The sequence below is a fragment of the Neolamprologus brichardi genome, chromosome 20, assembly GCF_056152115.1.
Source record: "Neolamprologus brichardi isolate AB-2024 chromosome 20, ASM5615211v1, whole genome shotgun sequence".
Classification (NCBI taxonomy): Eukaryota; Metazoa; Chordata; class Actinopteri; order Cichliformes; family Cichlidae; genus Neolamprologus; species Neolamprologus brichardi.
Window position 1 is genome coordinate 8,191,405 of NC_142123.1, and position 19,223 is coordinate 8,210,627.

Genomic DNA, 19,223 nt, shown 5'->3' on the forward strand with positions numbered 1-19,223 from the left:
TTACTAGATATCTAGGATTTCTTTCCTGCACAGTTCATCACCATTAAATCTAAACACGTTTCTTTCCCGGAGTTGCTTTATCTCTTTGCCTGTGCTTAAAGGTCAGCATTACAGTAGACTATTTGTTCAGGCAGCCACATGAGGAAGCTGTTTGAGAGTCTCATTTAAAGGCTCCAGCTTAGGTTTCAGGTGGTTTGCAGCTCTGCAGCGGGTCTGTGTGTTTACAAAGACTCAAATGACACTTGGAGTCCTGGTTTGCTTTGATTTTTCAGTTTTTCCACTTTTCATGTTTTTTCTGTGTTATCTTGAAAGCAGCAGGTGTGATTACAACCACCTGTTTGATGGCTACTCATTTAAGTGGGCTAATCTCACGCATCTGAACCAACACATGCATAGCCAGCTGATGTCTATGGATACAATATGAAGAGACTGCCATCTGCTGGATAGTTCCTTAAATTACATGCCCCATGTGTGCTGGTAGATCTTTGCCCGCCTGGACTGGGAAGTGACCACATAGGGTCACTGGTCCTGAGGTGGGCCGGACCAGTGCATAAAATTACAGAAAAAGAAAAATATACATTTTTTCTATCTAGTGTAGAAACAGACATTTCTTTCAATAGAAAAAGTTGTAAAAATTATGAAAATACAGTTTAAAACGTCAAAATCTATACACTCGCCAGTGGGCCGTATTGAACTCTTTACCGGGCCCATTCTGGCCTCTGGGCCTTATGTTTGACACCCCTGACTTAGATAAAGGTACAAAGTGATGTATGATAAAACAAACAAGACATGCACACATGATTGCTGCATTGTAAAAATGTTCTTTATTTCATGCTTTTGATTTTTTTTTTAACTTTACCTCAAAAAGCGTTGTTTAGTTATGAAAAAGTCTGCGATGTTTAAGATTCTCAGCTTTGATCAAAAACCAGATTTCTACCACTTTTCTCAGAGCGTCGAGCTGAAGCAAAAAAACAACAAAAACGGCCTCGTGGCTGTGCGTGCGTGTGTGTGCGTGCGTGGTCAGAGATGCTGGTGCAGCCACAGCGCTGTGTTGAGGAAGCAGTCAACCTGTGTGTCCACTCTGGACAGAGAATGTCCATCTTCAGGAAACCACAGCAACCTGATTTTAAAGAAATAAATGACAGGAATGACTGAGTTGAATACGAGTAAAACCAGTGTGGCAGGGCTCACACTGTCAGATTGTCTTTATGTAGTTTGTTGTGCCCCGTCGTACCTGACAGGTGAACCTCGGCTCTTCAGTGCTTTATAAAGCTCCATCCCCTGGTGTGGAGACACCCTCCTGTCTCTGCCTCCCAGCATCAGCAGCACCGGAGCCTTGATCTGCACATTGTCACACAGCACATTTCTTTACTCACATTTTTGACTCAAAAAACATCACTATAAAAAAGTCCTGTGTTTACAATTGCAATGACTGAGCTTCCACAGGGCGGGCTTAGTTTTTAGAGACACAACTGAGAGTATAAGAGCGGTAACAACATCTCTGAGGCACCTTTGTCTCGTCATTGTGGAGGTCTGGGATTTAATCAGCATTGTGAGCTCTAGAGGGGTCTAAAGAAGATTTCCTTATTAAAGCAGCTTTGTAGCTATCGCTTCTGGTCATTTCATTAAGGTTATCACATGGGATTTTTGTGTTTGTGTTTGACCTTGGCGGCATGTGCGATGGGTGACTTCTGTAACATAGCAGCCAGGGCCTCAGCAGTGGGTATCTGGTCATACGAGTAGTGAAACCCAGCACTGGTGTAACGCCTGGAGATGGGGTGACAGAAAGCATTCACGTATGAAGTGGATTTGATCTGATTCAGCACAACAAAAGCTCTCATCTGTCGATGCATATCTGCATGGATGCCTCACCAGTCCACTATATCACTGGTTCCCAATAGAGTAGCAGCATTAATGACAGGGTTCCTGGCTGCGCACACTTTGTAGGACTCAGGATACTGACCGAGCAGGTGACAGGCCAGGAAACCGCCGTGAGAACCACCTATTGCAGCCAAGCGATCGGGGTCGAGGTTCGGGTCACGCTCCAGCGCAGTAAGCACAGCCCTCTGGGTGAAAGACAAGGAAGCCAGGACAGATCATTTCCTTACATCTGCAGGGGTGACTGTGCAAGTGATAGAGCTACATGTGCAGATATGGTCAAATATGGGAAAAATAATTCTGTTTTTGTAATTCTGACAAACTGCGTCACTGGCAGGATTTGTTGCTGACATCACTCTTTCCTGGATTTGGGAGCAGAAAAAACAAAAAGGACATACCTGCACATCTTTTACATCCTGGCTCCCGATCTGACCGATCAGTGACAAAATGCTGTGCTGGCCGAACCCCGTGGATCCCCTGTAGTTCACTGGGTAGAGACACAAAATTAGAAAAGGAAAAACCGCAAAATCAAAACTAAAATGTTAAAGAAATACTAACAATATTAATATTAATAATATTAACCCTGAAAGGCTTGTAGTTGTTGTAGACGGTGACTGATTTGCTTGTTCACCAGAAGATATTAAGTTTCTGTATTTTCTTTCTTTTATTAAAAAACAAAACAAGATAACGTAACGTATCTGGTAATGGTGGGATGATCGTGTATTTATGTATATATATGTATTTTTTTTAAAAATGGTTCATATTTAGAATAAAAAGAATCAGAGACACACTTGGGCCGCGGTTCTCAGCTGAAAAAAAGGTGTGTCGACTCCGGGTCAGGGACAGGGTACTGACCCAAGTGGAGGAGGTTAAGTATGTCAGGGTCCTGTTTATGAGTGATGATAGAGTGGAGCAGGACACTGACCGACTGACTGGTGTGAAGACAAAGCTTTGACTTCGCCTATGGTCCCAAGCCTTTGGGTAGTGACTGAAATAATGAGATCGCAGATACAAGCTGCAAAAATTAACTTCCTTCAAAGGGTTGCTGGACTCTCACGAGAAAGGGTGAGGAGTCACTGAAGAGGGACTCAAAGTAAAGTTGCTGCTCCTCCACATTGAAAGGGAAAGCTGTGGTAGTTAAGGCAACTGATTAGGAGGGCTCCTGGCCCTTGCATAAGAGTGGTATTTCAGGCATGTCCTACAAGGAGGCAGCTCTGGGAAAGACCCAGGACACACTGGAAAGATTATCTCTTGGCTGGCTTTCAAACATCTCAATGTCCCTGGAGGAGGTGGCTGGGGAGAGGGAGGTCTGGGGTTCTATGATTAGACTATTACCCCTGAGAGCTGGACTCAGATAAGCAGCAGAAAATGGGTAGCGAATCAGAGCCTTTACTCCATTGTTTCACATGTGTACTTTTTATTGACTGTTTAATTATTACTATTAAGTGAATAAACCAAAAAAGAAACAAATATACCGTTTGCTGTATTTATAACTCTCTGAAGACAACAAGCTAATCCAGTTTTTAATCTTTACCTTAAATTAAATTCACCTCATTTTCCAAAATGTTAAACTCATTTGTGTGCACGGCATGAGAGCCTGACAAAATCTAAGCAGCACATGTATCTCACCCATGAGCAGAGCAAAGCCGAGTTTAGCCAGCCCAGCTGTGGTGCTGTTCCACTCTGCAGGGAACTGAGAGTGAGGGCCCCCTAGTGGTGCAAACAGCAATAACAGGAAAACGATTTAATAAATCACCCACACGGTAGACAGAAAAAAGGCAATAATACGGCATAACAAGTAGGGACGTGAATACAGACCATGGATGAAGACCACAAGAGGTGTCCTGGTTTCACCAAGGGGACGAGATGGTTTAACCAAGACTGCACCAAAGTCTAAGCCAGCTGTGTAAGACAGAGAGGAAGTAAGAGGACAATGGAGCTGAAACTCAAAACACGTCTACTGAAGGAGAAACTGAAAGCTCACGGTAGTTTGCGTTCTCCTCGTCCGATGGAAGAGTCACATCTAGAACTTTCCAGCTGAAGTCAAAGGTCATGAGGGGCTCCTGCAGAGTTTGCCAGGACACGGCCTCACCTGCACGCGGGACAAACCCCACCCTCTGCATGCACGTCCATCCCCGTGGAAACAAGAAGCAGATAAACAGAAACATATCAAATCATTTTAAATAACTGAAAACATTCGCACATGCATTGCATGTTTGTGTTCACATGTGGCGTCGTGGTTTGTCCGACCAGAGTGGGAGGGGTGTTCGGGCTGGAGCAGCAGACCACCATCAGGTCTCTCTGGACCGTCAGCAGTTTCCAGCTGCCATAAAATTGGGAAGAAGAATCCAAGAGGTCTGAAGAGGAGGAAACAAAGACGGAGGTGAAGAGGGTGAAAGAAGAGATGAAGAATAAACACAGGGGCTCTTGACAGGGGTGAAACAAACAGAGAGAAAGGTCAACCCTTAGAGAGGCAAGATGTGCTGTTCTTTTTTTTGGTCCTGTCATACCTTTCTGTTTTCCCTTGTCCTCCTGGTGAAGATGAAACAGTGGAGGAGGAGGAGGGAGAGGTTCAGAAAGAGAATCAGAAGGAGGTGGAGGTGGAGGAGGAAGGGGAGATTCATGAGGCAGGGGAGGAACTGGAACCGGAAGAAAAGGAGAAGGCGGAGGTGGAAGAAAAGGGGAAGGAGGAGTCGAAGAAACAGGAGACGATGAATGAGAAACAGAGGGGGAATCGTCTGGAGGAGGGAAAAGAGGAGATGGGAGAGGACAGGAAGCCCAACATGGGAAAGGGGGAGGGGGGAGCAGAGGAGAGAGGGGAGAAGGAGGAGGAGGAGGGAAAAGAAGTGATGGAGATGAGGACAGGAGGGAAAGAGGAGGAGGAGGAGGTGGTGGTGGTGATAGAGGTGGAGGAGAGGATGGACTCTTACTATCAGAGAGGGAGGTGACTATCTTTGATCTTCTGTCAACTAGGAAGAGACCCTGAAAGAGAGAAACGCAAAATGAGTCATGGAGAAGGTGTGTGTGTGTGTGTGTGTGTGTGTCACGAACACAACATGTTATAGACAAAAAAAAATAGGAGTTGTTTCAGTTATACCAGGTTGTGCCAGAGAAATGTGTTTGTTACCTTCCAGTTCCTGCAGGCGCTGCTGAACATTACTCTCTGGCTGTCTGCAGACCAGCAGCAGGACGGCAGCGCTTCATACATGCCTGCAAACTCACCTGGAACAGAAAGACGTGCAGAGGAGTTCAACTCTCCACCGAGCTCCTCAATCTTTACGAGCAATCACAAGTTCTCTTGATGCATTAATCTCTTACTGTGAGAATTTATAGTTCTTCAAATCTGAATTTTGAAAAACTCATCCATCATAGTTACAAAATTCGAATTGAAACTGACACGAGCCTCTCTTTTGGCACCTTCAGGAACTGTAACGTACCAGCTTGTGGCCTGCTGACAACATCCAGCAGCGTAGATGTCTGCCCGCTTTCCAGATCCAGCTGTGGAGGATGATCCATGAGTCAGTCTGCAGTCAACCATTAAGAGAAAGAACACACAGACATGCACAAAAACCCCACACATGAGAACACATACAGCACCTGCTGCAGACTGAGGCACTGGTTGTGAGGACCAAACACCGCACCCTGCAGGTAGATCAGCGTGGACCCATCAGGACTTAGCCTGGGATTGGACACTGAAAGGTTTTCCCCCGACAGACGTTCTGGTTTGGAAGACGAGAGGGCTAGCTGAGCAAAGTGGGGGCACAACTTTAATATATTAACAAACAGACAAAGAGAATGCTCTCACCACAATGTCCACACAGGTCAATCTTGAACAAGGCTGACCTGAAAGAGTTTAGACCAACAGAGACATAAATTGAAGAAGTACGTTTTAAATGTATATGTATACAGATACTGTTTCTGGAAGCGCATTTAAAGCAGCTCTCTAACCTCCGGTTGGAGCAGAACTTCAGTCCGAGTCTGAAGGGTTCGTGGTACCAGCCAATGAAAAACACTGCCTGACTGCCGGGAGCCCACAGAGCCTGGAGATAAAAACACACAAATGTACAGAGAGAAAAAAACATCCTCCTGTTAAGTTTGTATGAAAGTTACTTACAGAATAAGGTGTTTGAACATTTACGGTTCAGTGCCGTAAACGTCTGCATCCTCACCTGTCCAGGTGAAACATCAGGCGGAACGCCCTCCAACACGCTGGCCGCGCCGATCTCCAAATCCACCACACAAATCGCCGGCTCACTCCTATTGGTCAGGGCCTCCCCCCAATCTTCACAGTACAAACTCCTGTCCTGATTGGGCATCGGAACCCACGTCCCCCCAAAGAAACAGAACAAGAGTCCGACACTCAAACACTCTGCTTTAAGGTTAGCAAAACAGCACGAACATATGTTTGCATCATACCTTTCTCCACGCGTGTCCCCCATCTTGCGTTTCGGCTGATGCGTTCTTGCTTCTCTCCGCTACGTACAGCAGTTTGTTCTCACACGCTGACCACGACAGGCAGCCAAACTGGGCTGAAAATAAACACATGTGAGAATAAGTGTTTGTTTGTTTTAAAAATACAGACGTAAATAGATGCGGAACAATATGGCAGCACGGTGATGAGACCGCGTCCTTGATTCTTATCGGTTTCTGGTGGTGATACGTCAGGATTTCATCTCACCGTCGTCATACACTCGGCCGTGTTTGTTAAGAGCAGTCAGGTTGAGGCATTTTCTGAGGCCGTGGCAGTTCCATATCTAAACAGACACGACCATAAACAGCAGCCTGTTAAGATGCTCGAATGCAGACATTACAAAATGAAGCGTCCCGTTTTTCTTACCTCGAGGAGCTGGTGACCGCTCGTCTCTCTGATAACAGCTCTCAGGCCTCGAATGGGAGAGAATCCACTCAACAACCTAAAAAAAGAAAAGAAAAACTGACTCCTAAATTTGATGCAGACAGAGGGATCCACTGCTTCTCTACTGCACCTCAACCACACTCAGTGGATTTCCAGCTTTCTGAGACACCCTGTGGTGCACTCGTACATCACAGCAGCAGGCGGACAAGTAAAACCACCTGAGATCAAGTCAGTAGAAATTTTCAGGCACTGTTTTTGCCAATCAATTAAGATTTTACATTAGAAAATGTCCCATTATTATTACTATTAAATTATGGCCCAACTCACTCTCCGGACACAGACACACACGGTCCTGGTGGAAGAACAGTCCTGATGCTCTTGTGATTGTTGCTCTCCGAGATCAGCGTGAACTCCTGCAAGTATCGGAGTCTGGAGCATCGGACAAGTTCGCTCTGACTCCACTCTGCACATGGACACAGTGAACATAGAAAAGTTTATTACTTGTCACAGAACAGAGAAAAAGCCATATGTGTCTGCATGACATCCTGGCAAGCAAATGTTAATATAATAAAAAATAGTGTTCCCCCGTCAGATTAAACCAAAATATCTGCTCATTTTCTTCACTTGTTATTTTAATGATCCAGTTAAATTATTATTCATGGTTGCACTATTTTCTCCGATAGCTTTTCTCCCCTGTGAGATGGACGGTGGGGGTTGCAGGCTCTCCTTGCAGAGTTAAAGCTGACTCGAGCGTCGATCCCTCAGCTTCACAATCCCGTTTAAAATGAACCAGTAACGTTGAGACTGAATGGAATCCCCCCGACACAGACGGGTTTACGCTGCAAAGCCTTTTAAACCCTTAAGACAAGGTCACGGCTCTTGTACTCAAACGGCAGGCTCTCACAAAAAAGCAAACAAACACGGCCCTCCACATGGAAACATCTTCTGATTGCTTACGCTGAAATGAAAGCAAGTAGTGAGGAGCTCTTTTAATCTTGCTTGTTGATTCCAGTTAACATGAGGAGAGTGTGAGCTGGATTGGACAACTACTGGACTGAGTGTTTAAAAAAATAACTTACACAATAACTCCATAAACTGTCACATTAAGGTGCAAATTAACAGCTTCATACAACCATGGCACGACGTCCCAGTAGTTACTCCTCTAGATCATCAGACCAAGATATCAGGTCATATCCAAGACCTACTGACCAAGCGATCACGTCGGTATTAATCACCTCATAGTCACTCACTTATGTACTTACTTATGAACAACTGCTGGTGAAAAGGAAGTATTCTTGAATGTAGATGGCTAGGGTTAATTTCAAGTGCACACTAAATTTAAAAGGACCCTAAATGGAAAGCACTTCCTACTATGAAGCATATGTACTAATAATAAATCGTCTATTTTACTTAGAGAAGTTTCAGCTGGGTGCATTTTATTCCCCCTTTCTCCCACTCCACTACATTTTGGGGTCAGTGCTGAGCAGGTTCAGAGTTTTCAGTTTGTTTTCTCATGAACTATCCATGCAGTGAACATAAATTAGCTGACAGTGGGAAGCCGGGTGGTAATAAATAAATAATGACCATCATGTCTGTGAAGGTTCTCAGTCATCCAGGTCATCGTAGTCAAAGGAGCTTGCAAAGACCATCATCATCATCTGTGCACACATGGGGAGGGAGGGGGAGCGCTCACCTGCTGTCACCGTGTATATCCGGGGTTCCTGGAGCTGCTCCTCTCTCACATGGGCTGAAACAGGCGCAGGCAGGCCGCTCACCTCTCCGTACACCCCGGTGATTTGTCTGAGCTCCATCAGAGGCTGTCGCGGTTCACTCGTAGTTCCTGTCAAGCCTTAAACCCTGAAACTTCAACAGTCGCTGCACGGTCATACATCGTGCATTAAATGTTAAAACTATATGAAGTCTGAGGCTCACTGCAGCTCGACTCACGAGTACCTCCACACAGCTCTGTTAACGTTTGTATATCGTTTCTTTGGCTGCAGCTCAACATGTCAGAAGAATGATTTTCGCTGCACCAGCGACTCCATGTTGAATTCATGAATGGGCGATACCACTTGGCTCAGGTTGGGGGGGTGTAGTTGAGGGAAATGACCACGGAGAGGCAGCAGAGATCCGTTGAAACATTTACAGTCTGCATGAAAGTGCGAAGAATTTTTTAGAACTAAAGTGACCAGGACATTCTTTTTAAAAACATTAATTTTTAGTGGTTACTCGCTGTCCACAGTGATATATAAATAGGGATTTTGGCAGCGTGAAATCTGTCTCATGATTAATGAGGTGTTTTCTTTCTGAAAAAACAGACTTAACTTGGCCAAACTACACTGTACAATTACTACGCTCCGGGCTTGGAAAATTATTCTTAAAGGTAATTACAGCTTAAATTACAATAATTTCACATATTTTAGGATTTTCATGTAAAGCACCTGTGCTCACACCAACACTTAGATTCGCTAAATATCATGTTTCCAGGCAGAAACTAGACCTCCTTTCTGATGTAACTTTATGAACTAAGGAGAAAACAGTGTGCTTAAATTCTCTTTATTCAAAATTTTGTCAAGAAGCACCGATAAGATAGTTTGGTGAGATCATAACTTTTATCCAGGGTGAGGGGTCAAACCTGTTGGCTTTGACCCTTTACAAACCCAAACTGCTCACTGATCAGCAGCTCTGATTAGTGGTGTGTATGTTATCATCCAACATTTTATAAACATATCTCCATAAACCCCAATCTTCCCTTTATCTACAGTACATACACATGGATAGATGGTATGAGTCACCAACCTGCAACAAAAACAAGAGAAAAAAAAAAGAGGCAGCAGCTTCATTTTACCATCTTTATCCAATAATTCTGTCTGTAAACAAGTTGTAGTATTTTTTTTAAAGTCTTAAAAAACCACACACATTATGTCCCCTTTAATAAATTATTATTAAAATACAATTCTTCACTATAAATGGTTAAAATGAAATACAACTCCAAAAAAATATGAATACAAACATGACAATATTACCTCTTATTTGATTTTTCCCCTTTTTTTTCTTTTTAATTTTCAATTGTCATGATTGAATTAATTTCCAATAAAACACACCCCCACACAAAACACCACACACATTTTCTTTTAGGTTGCATTGTTTGTAAAGTTAGTTTCTGGTTTGGCAGCTGAAATGTAGCGAGGCAGTGTTTTTCCAGAATACGTCCTTGGCTCTTTTAACATCAGTTCATTGTTGGATAGGTTAAGATATTAAATGGGACCATAGGTATCAAAATGTAAAATACCTGCCTCACCGGTCAGATGACAGGAAAACAGATTGAACTGAGTGTGACTCTGTAAGTGAGATTTTACCTTTTCCTCTGTATTTGCACTGAATTGAGTCGTTATAATCCCACTGAAAGAAAGTTTTGCTTTGTTTCACAGCTCATGTTCACTGTGGAGAATCAGAAACGCTATGGCAGCAAAGCTGGCGCCTGATTTGAAAGAACATCGGGACCTATCCTCCGCAAACTGAGAATAAACGCTGGCCGCCTTAAATTTGGAGAATGACACTGCATGTGAAGAGCACAAGTGGCAAAAAAAAACTGAACAAACAAACAAAAATAACCCTGTTTGCTGAGTGTATGCTTGCGAAGAGCTGAAGGCATCACGTTGTATCCATGAAAGGAGTTCCTCGGTTTCTTCATTGTGGCCGTGCTCTTACATGACATCGGCACGTTTGTCCCGGACCTTGTTCCTCTGTTTAGTTCTGGCTTTGAAGGCAGCCGAGTTGAAAAGATGCTGTTTAAGCCAAAAAATAAAAGCAAGGTTGTAATCACACACCGGTCCTTTCAAACGCTACATTTTTAAAGAAAATACTCAAAGGTCAGATTGTTTCAGCAGAAGCTGCTGTTACCTTCTCAAACCGTGAGATCTTGTTGCCTTTGACCGCAGCGTCCAGGATGAGTGGTGGGCCAAGGCCAAAGATGTCTCTCAGTAGTTGGTTGAACTGCACCAAAACAAAAATTAGACGATATGAGCCGACGATAAAACCGATTTTCCTTTGTTGCATTTATGCTATGCAGACTGCGATGCAGGAGGATGGGCAATAAATGTATGTTTTATTCCATAAACAAAGCTATTTTTGGCAGCTCCCTTGCTACAAGGAGTTGTGAGAGCGGGGAGCTCCGCCTGTTTGATTTGGCAGTTTTATGTCGGATGCCCTTCCTGGGATTTGTATCTCTAGCTGGAATCAAACCAGCAACCTTTCACTTGACAAGTCCCACCTATATGCAACTCTCACCTGTACCACAAGTGGAGGGTACATATAAAAGGCATCTTAAAAAAATCCAGTTAAAAAAAACAAAACAAAAAAAAAAAACATTAAACTTACTAAATTAAGTACCACGTCATGCCTTCTTAAAGGTATAGTATCTCATTCTAGTGGATTTTTTCAGTAGAGGCGTCACTTTAAACATTGGATCATTTAGTTCAGAGTGTTTGTGCATCATTTCATAGCTTATTTGCCCTAAATAAACCTAACAGAGTCAGTGGGATTTGCCCACACAAGCGGCTCGTGTGTAGGTGTGCTCATTGTGTGCCGACTGGCATATCCTCCACACAAAATTACATTTGGTATCCTCGCAGCCTGCTGGCTGAGCAGCCAGTACCAGTCTTCCCACTCAACTTCAGGTTTTTGTTTTCTGCAGTCAGTGCAAGATGTGACAGAAGACAAGACTGAAGAGACAGAAAGCACCGAGCAGCTGCAGTAAATGAGGCTGTAAGAAAACAAGCCCACTCTGGTGATCAGTGATAAAGATGAAGGCATTTTGTTCCGTTTCCTCACCTGCAGATGGTCTCTGACTCCAGACTCGAGGATCTCTTTGAAGGCGTCGTAGATCCTTCTCCTCACCCAGCTGTCAATGTAAACGTTCTCCACCCCAAACCTGATTTTCTCTTCTGTGAAGTCCTCGTTCTGGAGAAAGAAATGAGAAGTGAGAAGCTCAGATGTGGGTAAAGCGATGTTGAAGAAAGCTACTCTGCAACTTGAAACAGAACATCTGGCACCTAAAAACATTTCTGTCAGTCTTTACACAGCTCCAACATGAGATAACATACCTCTATGTAATGCAGCACCTCTCTGAAGATGGAGCGTTGTTTCCTTCTGTCGTTCTTGGCTCTGTGCTTGTTGCCGTCTGTGGCCAAACTCTTCAGGCATTCACACAGACTTTCACCGTCCTCCACCTCAAACTCCTGCAGACATTCACACGCAAATATGTAGTGCACTAACACAGGAGACGTTTAAACCTATACGCCTGTAAGTGAGTGTACTTGTCTGTTCTTATTGTTCAGGTGTGTACCTCGTCGATCTCTCGCCCCAGCTCCACCAGCAGGGCGATGGTCTCTCCTACTGCGATTCTGTAGTTCACATCGCTGCTCTGAAGACACGCCTGTAGTTTAGGGAGGTGACTACAGCAAGAAAGAGGCATACGATTACCAGTTAGCTACACTGCTAGATACTACTGCTGTCGCCTCTCATTTTAAGACTAAAGTCAGTTGCCAGACATAACAGAAGATGCCATAAGAAGGTTGTTTTACTCACTGGCTGAGCAGCACAGTCAGTCTAGAAGTAGGATAGATGGTGACCAGCAGTGACCAGGCCTGCAGGGCAGCAGTGTGCAGACCTGCACTTCCAGGTTTCGGTGTGGGCAGAACTCCCTCTCCATTAGGGTACGAAGACATGAACACACTCTCCAGAAGAGCCAATGACTTGATTAAGTCCTGTGAGGAGGTAACATCAATGCATTACAGCACAAGTCTTTTTCTTTTACTCTGAAAACGTCCAGCTTATGCTTCTTAGAATTAAACTGATAAGCTACAAAGTGTTCTCACCTCTCCATCTTCAGCAGATGAGACATAGCAGCACATCCCCAGAGTCCTAGCACACTAACGGGGACACAGATGCAACAACGGTCAAACTAACACACAAACATCTGAGGACAGATAGCGACACTTCATGTGTGATCCTAACACAATCTGGGCTTAGTTAGAATCTAAATCATGCAGATAACATTTGAGCAGAAAATAAAAAACACCCCCCTCCGAATAGGCCATCCTAAATCCATTAAATGCATTAACGTTCACAAGTTTCATGTGATTACTCACACTCTGGCGAGCTGCTATGCTGGCACTGCTGTCACTCAAGGTGGCCGTGAGAGGCGGGCGAAGCATTTTGAAGCCCTCCTCCGCCTCGTCTCCGCCCCCCAGCTGAATGCAGAGCAGAGCAAAAACCGTGGCCGATGCCGCCTTCTCCTCCCCACTGCCTGGACACACGAGAAAGTGTTTTATCAGTACCTGCAGTTTTTAAATCATTCTCGCGATTCCGTTCCATTTAAAAAAACAAACAAAAAAAACAAAACACGGTTTTCATAAATCTTTTGAATTTGTACAAAGTGGCATCAACAGGTTAGCAGAAAGCAAGATCAACTGAAACAATCCAGACCCATTCGTGTTGTTTTGCATTACCTTTTCTGAGGCTCCTTTCCAGGCAGTCGCTGATGGTGAGGCGCCTCTCTGTCAGGAAGTCATACAGCACTCTGGAGGAGAAGGCCTGTCGCAACGACTCAAGAGCTGCTAGGCGAGTCTTTGCACTAAGACATGAGGAAGAAACAACAACAAAAGGTGTTGGAGCCATTTGTTTGCAGTTAATAATGCCATTGCATGCTCATTTTTCTTACTTGACACTTCTTAAATGATTTTTTTAAAAATTAAAAAAAAAAAAATGTTTCTCACCTCTTATCAGTCAGGTTGTCTATACACAGTTTGAGTTTGTCTTCCGTTTCTTCCTGGGCAGTTTGCTCATCCACCTGCTCACTTCCTGTGTAAGATCAAACAACACAGAAAACTGATACGACTGCATTAAAAGGCAACTGTTTGAAGTTTTGACTGGAGACTCCGGCCACAGATACACAGATTGTTTAGTGGCAAATCAATTAGAAAATAATGGTCCTAACCCAGACTGAATGCACATGCAGAAGGAATGAACTGTGTAGTGCATTTACCCGTGCCCTCTTCCAGCACCGAGGTGCTCTCGCTGGCACTGCTGTAGTGGCTGAGAACGTCCGACATCAGCTCATCATCGCTGCCTGCCGCCTCTCCCTTTACTCCATTTTTAGCACCTGGAGACGGAAAAGATAAAATAAGAAAAAACAGCAGAGCAAAAGGATTTATATTTGGAAGAAGATGGATGGAAACTGTATACATTGATGCTTTAATGTCTAAGATAATCCTTTTTTCTTTTTGTTATAAATCACAACAGAAGTTAGCCCAAACTTTTTGATTAGCGCTCCCAATTATTATATGATTAAAGAAGATCTGGATGACACTGAGGCCCTCTTATGTCACTATAAGCAGCTCACTTCCAATCATATGCAAAAAAACATTACAGTAAAACTGAAACCTGTTCTGCCATTTTCCAAGGCAGCAGGACGTGTTGAGTAACCCATCACTTATATTACCTGTTAGCACAACTTCCTCTTAGTGTGAAGCTTACCAAACTAACAGGACAAAAAAACAAACCCAAACACATTCGACTTTAACATAAACACCAGGAAGCAGCCAAACTCGCACAAACACCAGAACGGTGTCAGATTCAGTGGAACAAAATTCAATGCTAAATATTTTAGTCTGACTTTAGTGGTCAGAATCGCTTCATTTGTATGCACATGGTATAGCAAAGAAAAAAAAAATGTTTTCAAGCACTTAGATTTTTTTTTTATGCTCGGTTTTTTTTAAGACCACCTTACATCTGCTGCATATTAGGAATCTTAATAATAATAATAATAATAATAATAATAATAAACAACACACAAACCAAGAGAAAGGAGCCAAAAATGTAATGACATGCTGGAGTGGAATATAAAAAAAATAAACAAAACACAAGGAAAGTGAAAAAGTGCATCACACCAAGCAGCCTCCCATTCTATTAAATGACAAGTAAGCCGAATGTTCCACAAAAAAGTGCTCTATTAGGATAACATGATACTATGAAGTCTCTAACCACAGCAAACACCAGATAACCCAAGGATTTTCCGTTAGGTAATGCTCCGTCATCTTTTATTTGTTTATTAGCGCCAGATGTTCTGTTTCCACACAGCTCTGCCGTGTGTGTATGAGAAGGGCTAAGAGTGAGGCATGCAGAGCTAAGCTAACACTCCTGCTGGCTCAGGACTTTCTACTGTTGTTGGGATTACTGAAGACCAGTGTGGTTTTCATTTATTCGTTCATTCAGTGTGTGGGATCCAGAACGGTCAGACTGTGTGTGCGCGAGTATGCGTGTGTTTAGGCGTTCGTGTCGAGGTCAAACAGGACAGCTGGGGTAGCCCAAAGGTCACCGGTGTTGGAGCAATTCGAAATAGGAAAGTCACTCCATTCTGTTCAATACCTAACACAAAAGCACAGCAAATACAGAAACTTTGTTGACACATTTTGCAATATCTTGTACTTATTTCCACCTGTTTTCCCAGATAAAAAAAAAGAAATGAAAAGAAACTAGGACCCTGTTTGACCTCAGAGTAAAGAGTGTAAACTACGCTAAAGTTCAGCCATTTGACTGGAGTGGACTCAGTTGTTGAGCCACTGTTGTCAGATCTTAAGTTTTACCTTTTCCTTTACAGAGTTTCTTACCTGTATTCACAAGCCAAGCACAGCTTAATTCCTTTGTCATCATTGCTGATTAATTCCTATCCATCATTTAAAGGCTCTGGAAACAGTACGAGCAACAACTGCTACACCTAATATTTGGGAATCTAGCTTCAAATCAGAGTCTCATTATTGCCACTACACCAAATGTCTCTACCAAGAATCGGTTCATGATTCCTAGCAACAACTGCTCTCTACTTAATAGTTAATAATTACATAACTCTTTTCTTTTAAATAATTGTGAAATAACACATGAGGAAATACAGGAAAAAAAATGTAAATTCAGAAAAAAAGACGATGATCGAAACAGCGTTCCTTGAAGTGCGCTTTCTTTATGTGATGTTCTGATTACTCTGACAGAATGGCCCGAGGCAAACATACTGTTGGTAGCTGAGATAACACACTGTGGGCCAATATCAGTCAGCAGTTTCCCAGTCACCATCCTTGAACTGCTGGTCACTTCACTGGTTACACAGAGCTCCACACCTTCCTACGCAGGCCTGCCCACACACAGCCCAATTAGTGAAGTGTGAGCTCCCCGCCAGGACTCACGTGTCCTCTCCACATTGCCACTTTATGCTTACGTAGCAATCACTCACACGGCTCCAGCAGTTGGTCGGCCACTGGGAAATAAGGCTCTGCTGACAGATTCGAGCCGAGGAGGTGGGAGCTTTTTAAAAAGCCCACATGCTATAGATGGAAGACATAGGACTCCAATGGCTAAATTAACCTGCCTTCTCCTTGCAAGCACTTTGCTAAACATCTGAATGGATCACTACCCCTACAGTTGGAGAAGTCAAGCAGCACAGCTAATATTCAGACATCTATTTTTCTCACCGTCAGCGCTTGTTCTAAAACTGCAAGCCCTATTTGAAGTCATCCAGAAACAGACCTTGAAGGAAAACTAAATTCTTCAACTTAAAATACCACACCACACGGAGTGTTGCAGGAAACTGATGCATAAATCTGCATCGATAACAAAAACTACTGTTTTTAGAGTTTAAATAGTCTGTTTCTACTGGAATCTGTATTAGTATTCTCTACTGGTACTGCTGGTTGTCAGTGCTGTCTCCATTCACAATCATATATTGCTTGAGAGGTTAAAGATAGCTTTAAAGGGTTGTCTTTGTATCTCTCTCACATAGGACTTTGTCAGTCATTTCTCATAATTATCCATCATCAACTGAATAATATGAGGTGTTCCACAAGGTTGTATCCTGGGCCCCATCCTGTTAGCACTGTACTTGCCTTCTCCCAGGCAAATAAGTCATTTTAATGATATTTATATCTGCATATTGTCAGATTCGCACTATTTTTTAAGTCGATGATTTAAAACACTGTACTACTGAATTATCTGAATAAAGCTAAATACTGATAATACACGTGGTTCTTGTTTCTGCCCCTGTTGGCCTCTTCCCAAAGATAATGAAATGCTTTGGTTCTCCTTCTTCTTTTCTTAAGCCTATCCTCTGTAATCTGGGATTCTTCCTTTAGCCACACTTACACTTTGGACCAGCATGTAAAATACTTGGTTTCCCCATGTTTCTACCAGCTGGGGATTACTGCTTAACTGTGGCTCATAACTTTAAATCCTGTTATCCTGCATAAATTAAACAACTTCAAAGATTTACACTGAAATTCTCCCCGTCCATCCATCCCGTACATTAAAGTTTGCAGAAAGCTTTGGGTCTCAAAGGAAGCTCAAACATTAACATGATTATATTATGTGTTAATAAGAAACATGTGAAGGTAAGTTAGGGATTGCCACATAGAGCAATGTGTCACCAGTGACTTTAACTCAGCGTCCAGAATGTCACAGTGACCTGACATTGCTTATACATGACATAGTCGCACAGGAAGCAACAAGTAATTGTTTATGGTATTAGTGCAGGTAAGAAGAGAAAAAATTCCAGTTCACGATCAGAGTAGATGGTGATAAAACAAGAAAAGTTTTTTTTTTTAAATAAATAAATAAACCAAACACCTGTAAGTGCAGCAGGACGGGTGGATGAAAAGGTCAAAAGTCATTAGACGACATTCATACTTCTGTAATGTCTATCTTTTAATCTTGCCTTAAAGCCAGGACAAGTGCATGGTGTTCAAGTGAGACGTGCACACAAAGAATGAGAACATTCAGATATAACTGCTACATCTTATTAAAGTGAACAGCCAAGGCACGCAGAAGGAAGAGTGCAGCTGGAATAGACGACAACGACATGGTCGTTTGATTTGCTGCATGCACTATCATGAGGTTCAAGAGCTTCTGGACAAGGTTAGAACCAGATGTAGAAGCTGGGGTCGGGAGTCAACAGTCAGAGGAGTTACCTTTGAGTGACGCCTTAGTCGACAGCTGCAGCTGAAGAACTTCCTGACGGAGAGAGCCTGGACATGATGGAATGAACGGATGGTTGAAATAGATTGTATATTTGGAGCAGTGGACAGGTTCATGAACGGACGGAAAGGTGAATGTAATGCAAGAATGGCCATGATGGAGAAGAAAACATGAAAAATGGGCATTCATTTCTGTATTGCAACCTTTTTTTTGCATTTATTGAAGCATTCATATGTAAAGGAGCTTAAATAATAATTCTTAATGCAGAAGTCTGCAGCTATTAAAAAATGCATCAAGCTTTCCCGGACCGCTCCTCGCGCTTATTAGAGTGTCAAACTGACTTTAGCACTAACGCCAAGCAAATGCAGACTGCACTGCTAAGCTGTAGCACTGATTATACCCACATGGATGTGCACGACAGGGTGCAAAACAACTCACATGTTAAAGTTAGGAAGCAACAGGCTGCCCGCCTGTTAGCGTCTATTCCATATGGTAAAAATACCCCTGCTTAAAACTTCTAGTCTTTCTTCCAAGTGTACTGTTAGATCTGCTCAAACCGTATTCAGACTTCTACTCCCTTATATTCCTGCTTGAGCTCGAGTTAGCATGGCTGCTATTGCTACTTACCCGGCTTACCGGAGCCACGTTTCCCCGTCTTACTCCGCGGCATTTCGAGCAGCTTTGATCCTCCGTTTCACAACAAAGCTAGCTGAGGTTAGCTAGCTCAAGGATTAGAACGACGGGCGTGAAAACAGCAAGAACTGAAGCCTGTTCGTATTTACAAGGGTTAGGGGGTTTGTTGGTGTTTTTAAGCCACCTTCTTTCGTGTTATCGCTGGCTAGCCTCCGTTACGATCACCAACCAACACCACGTTCCGTAACTTTTCGCTTTCTTCAGTCTATGAATAAAGAGTTGTCCGTTGGCGGAAAAGTGCCTGTCTTTAGCAGCTGCCCCGGTGTATTATCTATGATTTTCCCCGGGTAATCTATATCTAATACTAGGGTGAGATGGTAAGTATTTTTCAAAGCGTTTGGGACGGAGTTTTGAGCACGCTGTAGTCGCCAAGTCCACCATCTTCCCCTCAGTAGCTACTGATAAAACCGGCAGCCGGGGTTGCCAGGTTTGTTCAGTTAAAGTCCCTCCTTTCCGGTTACGTGTAAAGCCAACGTCACGCGTCGTAAATGAAGTTCCTTTGTGGACTTGATATGATTAAATAAATTGAGTCATGCATTTGTTTTGAATATAAGTTTAAATTTCTGGGGTTTTCATACCAAACGGCTCGCCTTTAATCGTGTTTTATTGATTCAAAGGTGTGAGCCATGAGTTGAATTTGGGGAAAACACATTTACATCCCTCCAGACTCATGCTTAGAGATGAACATTTTACCAATGTAATCTTGAATTTAAATCTTTTACTGTATCTGATTTGGGTATTATTGACAACAGTATCAAGACCTGACATTTGGAGATGG

At 43.1% G+C, this 19,223-nt stretch overlaps 2 protein-coding genes across 2 annotated transcripts; both read right to left on the reverse strand.

Annotated features, from left to right (window-relative positions):
• Nucleotides 1-801: 801 nt before the first annotated feature.
• apeh2 (acylaminoacyl-peptide hydrolase 2) lies at nt 802-8,923 on the reverse strand. Its single transcript, XM_006785400.3, has 21 exons — nt 8,427-8,923; nt 7,061-7,196; nt 6,716-6,791; nt 6,557-6,632; nt 6,295-6,407; nt 6,048-6,182; nt 5,827-5,918; nt 5,684-5,721; nt 5,476-5,597; nt 5,316-5,376; nt 5,006-5,100; nt 4,809-4,860; nt 4,129-4,235; nt 3,863-3,995; nt 3,697-3,780; nt 3,508-3,588; nt 2,277-2,365; nt 1,873-2,066; nt 1,665-1,767; nt 1,235-1,341; nt 802-1,120 (listed from the first exon to the last, which is right to left on the reverse strand). Exons 1-21 carry the CDS (start codon nt 8,542-8,544, stop codon nt 1,021-1,023), a joined length of 2,112 nt encoding a protein of 703 aa, XP_006785463.2. The 5' UTR covers nt 8,545-8,923; the 3' UTR covers nt 802-1,020.
• A 140-nt stretch (nt 8,924-9,063) lies between these two features.
• Nucleotides 9,064-18,859, reverse strand: ifrd2 (interferon-related developmental regulator 2). The gene is made up of 13 exons (XM_006785398.3): nt 18,380-18,859; nt 17,746-17,802; nt 13,782-13,898; nt 13,513-13,597; nt 13,246-13,370; nt 12,886-13,043; nt 12,613-12,666; nt 12,323-12,501; nt 12,081-12,189; nt 11,839-11,973; nt 11,567-11,695; nt 10,637-10,729; nt 9,064-10,521 (listed from the first exon to the last, which is right to left on the reverse strand). Exons 1-13 carry the CDS (start codon nt 18,420-18,422, stop codon nt 10,441-10,443), a joined length of 1,365 nt encoding a protein of 454 aa, XP_006785461.2. The 5' UTR covers nt 18,423-18,859; the 3' UTR covers nt 9,064-10,440.
• Between the last annotated feature and the right edge of the window lie 364 nt (nt 18,860-19,223).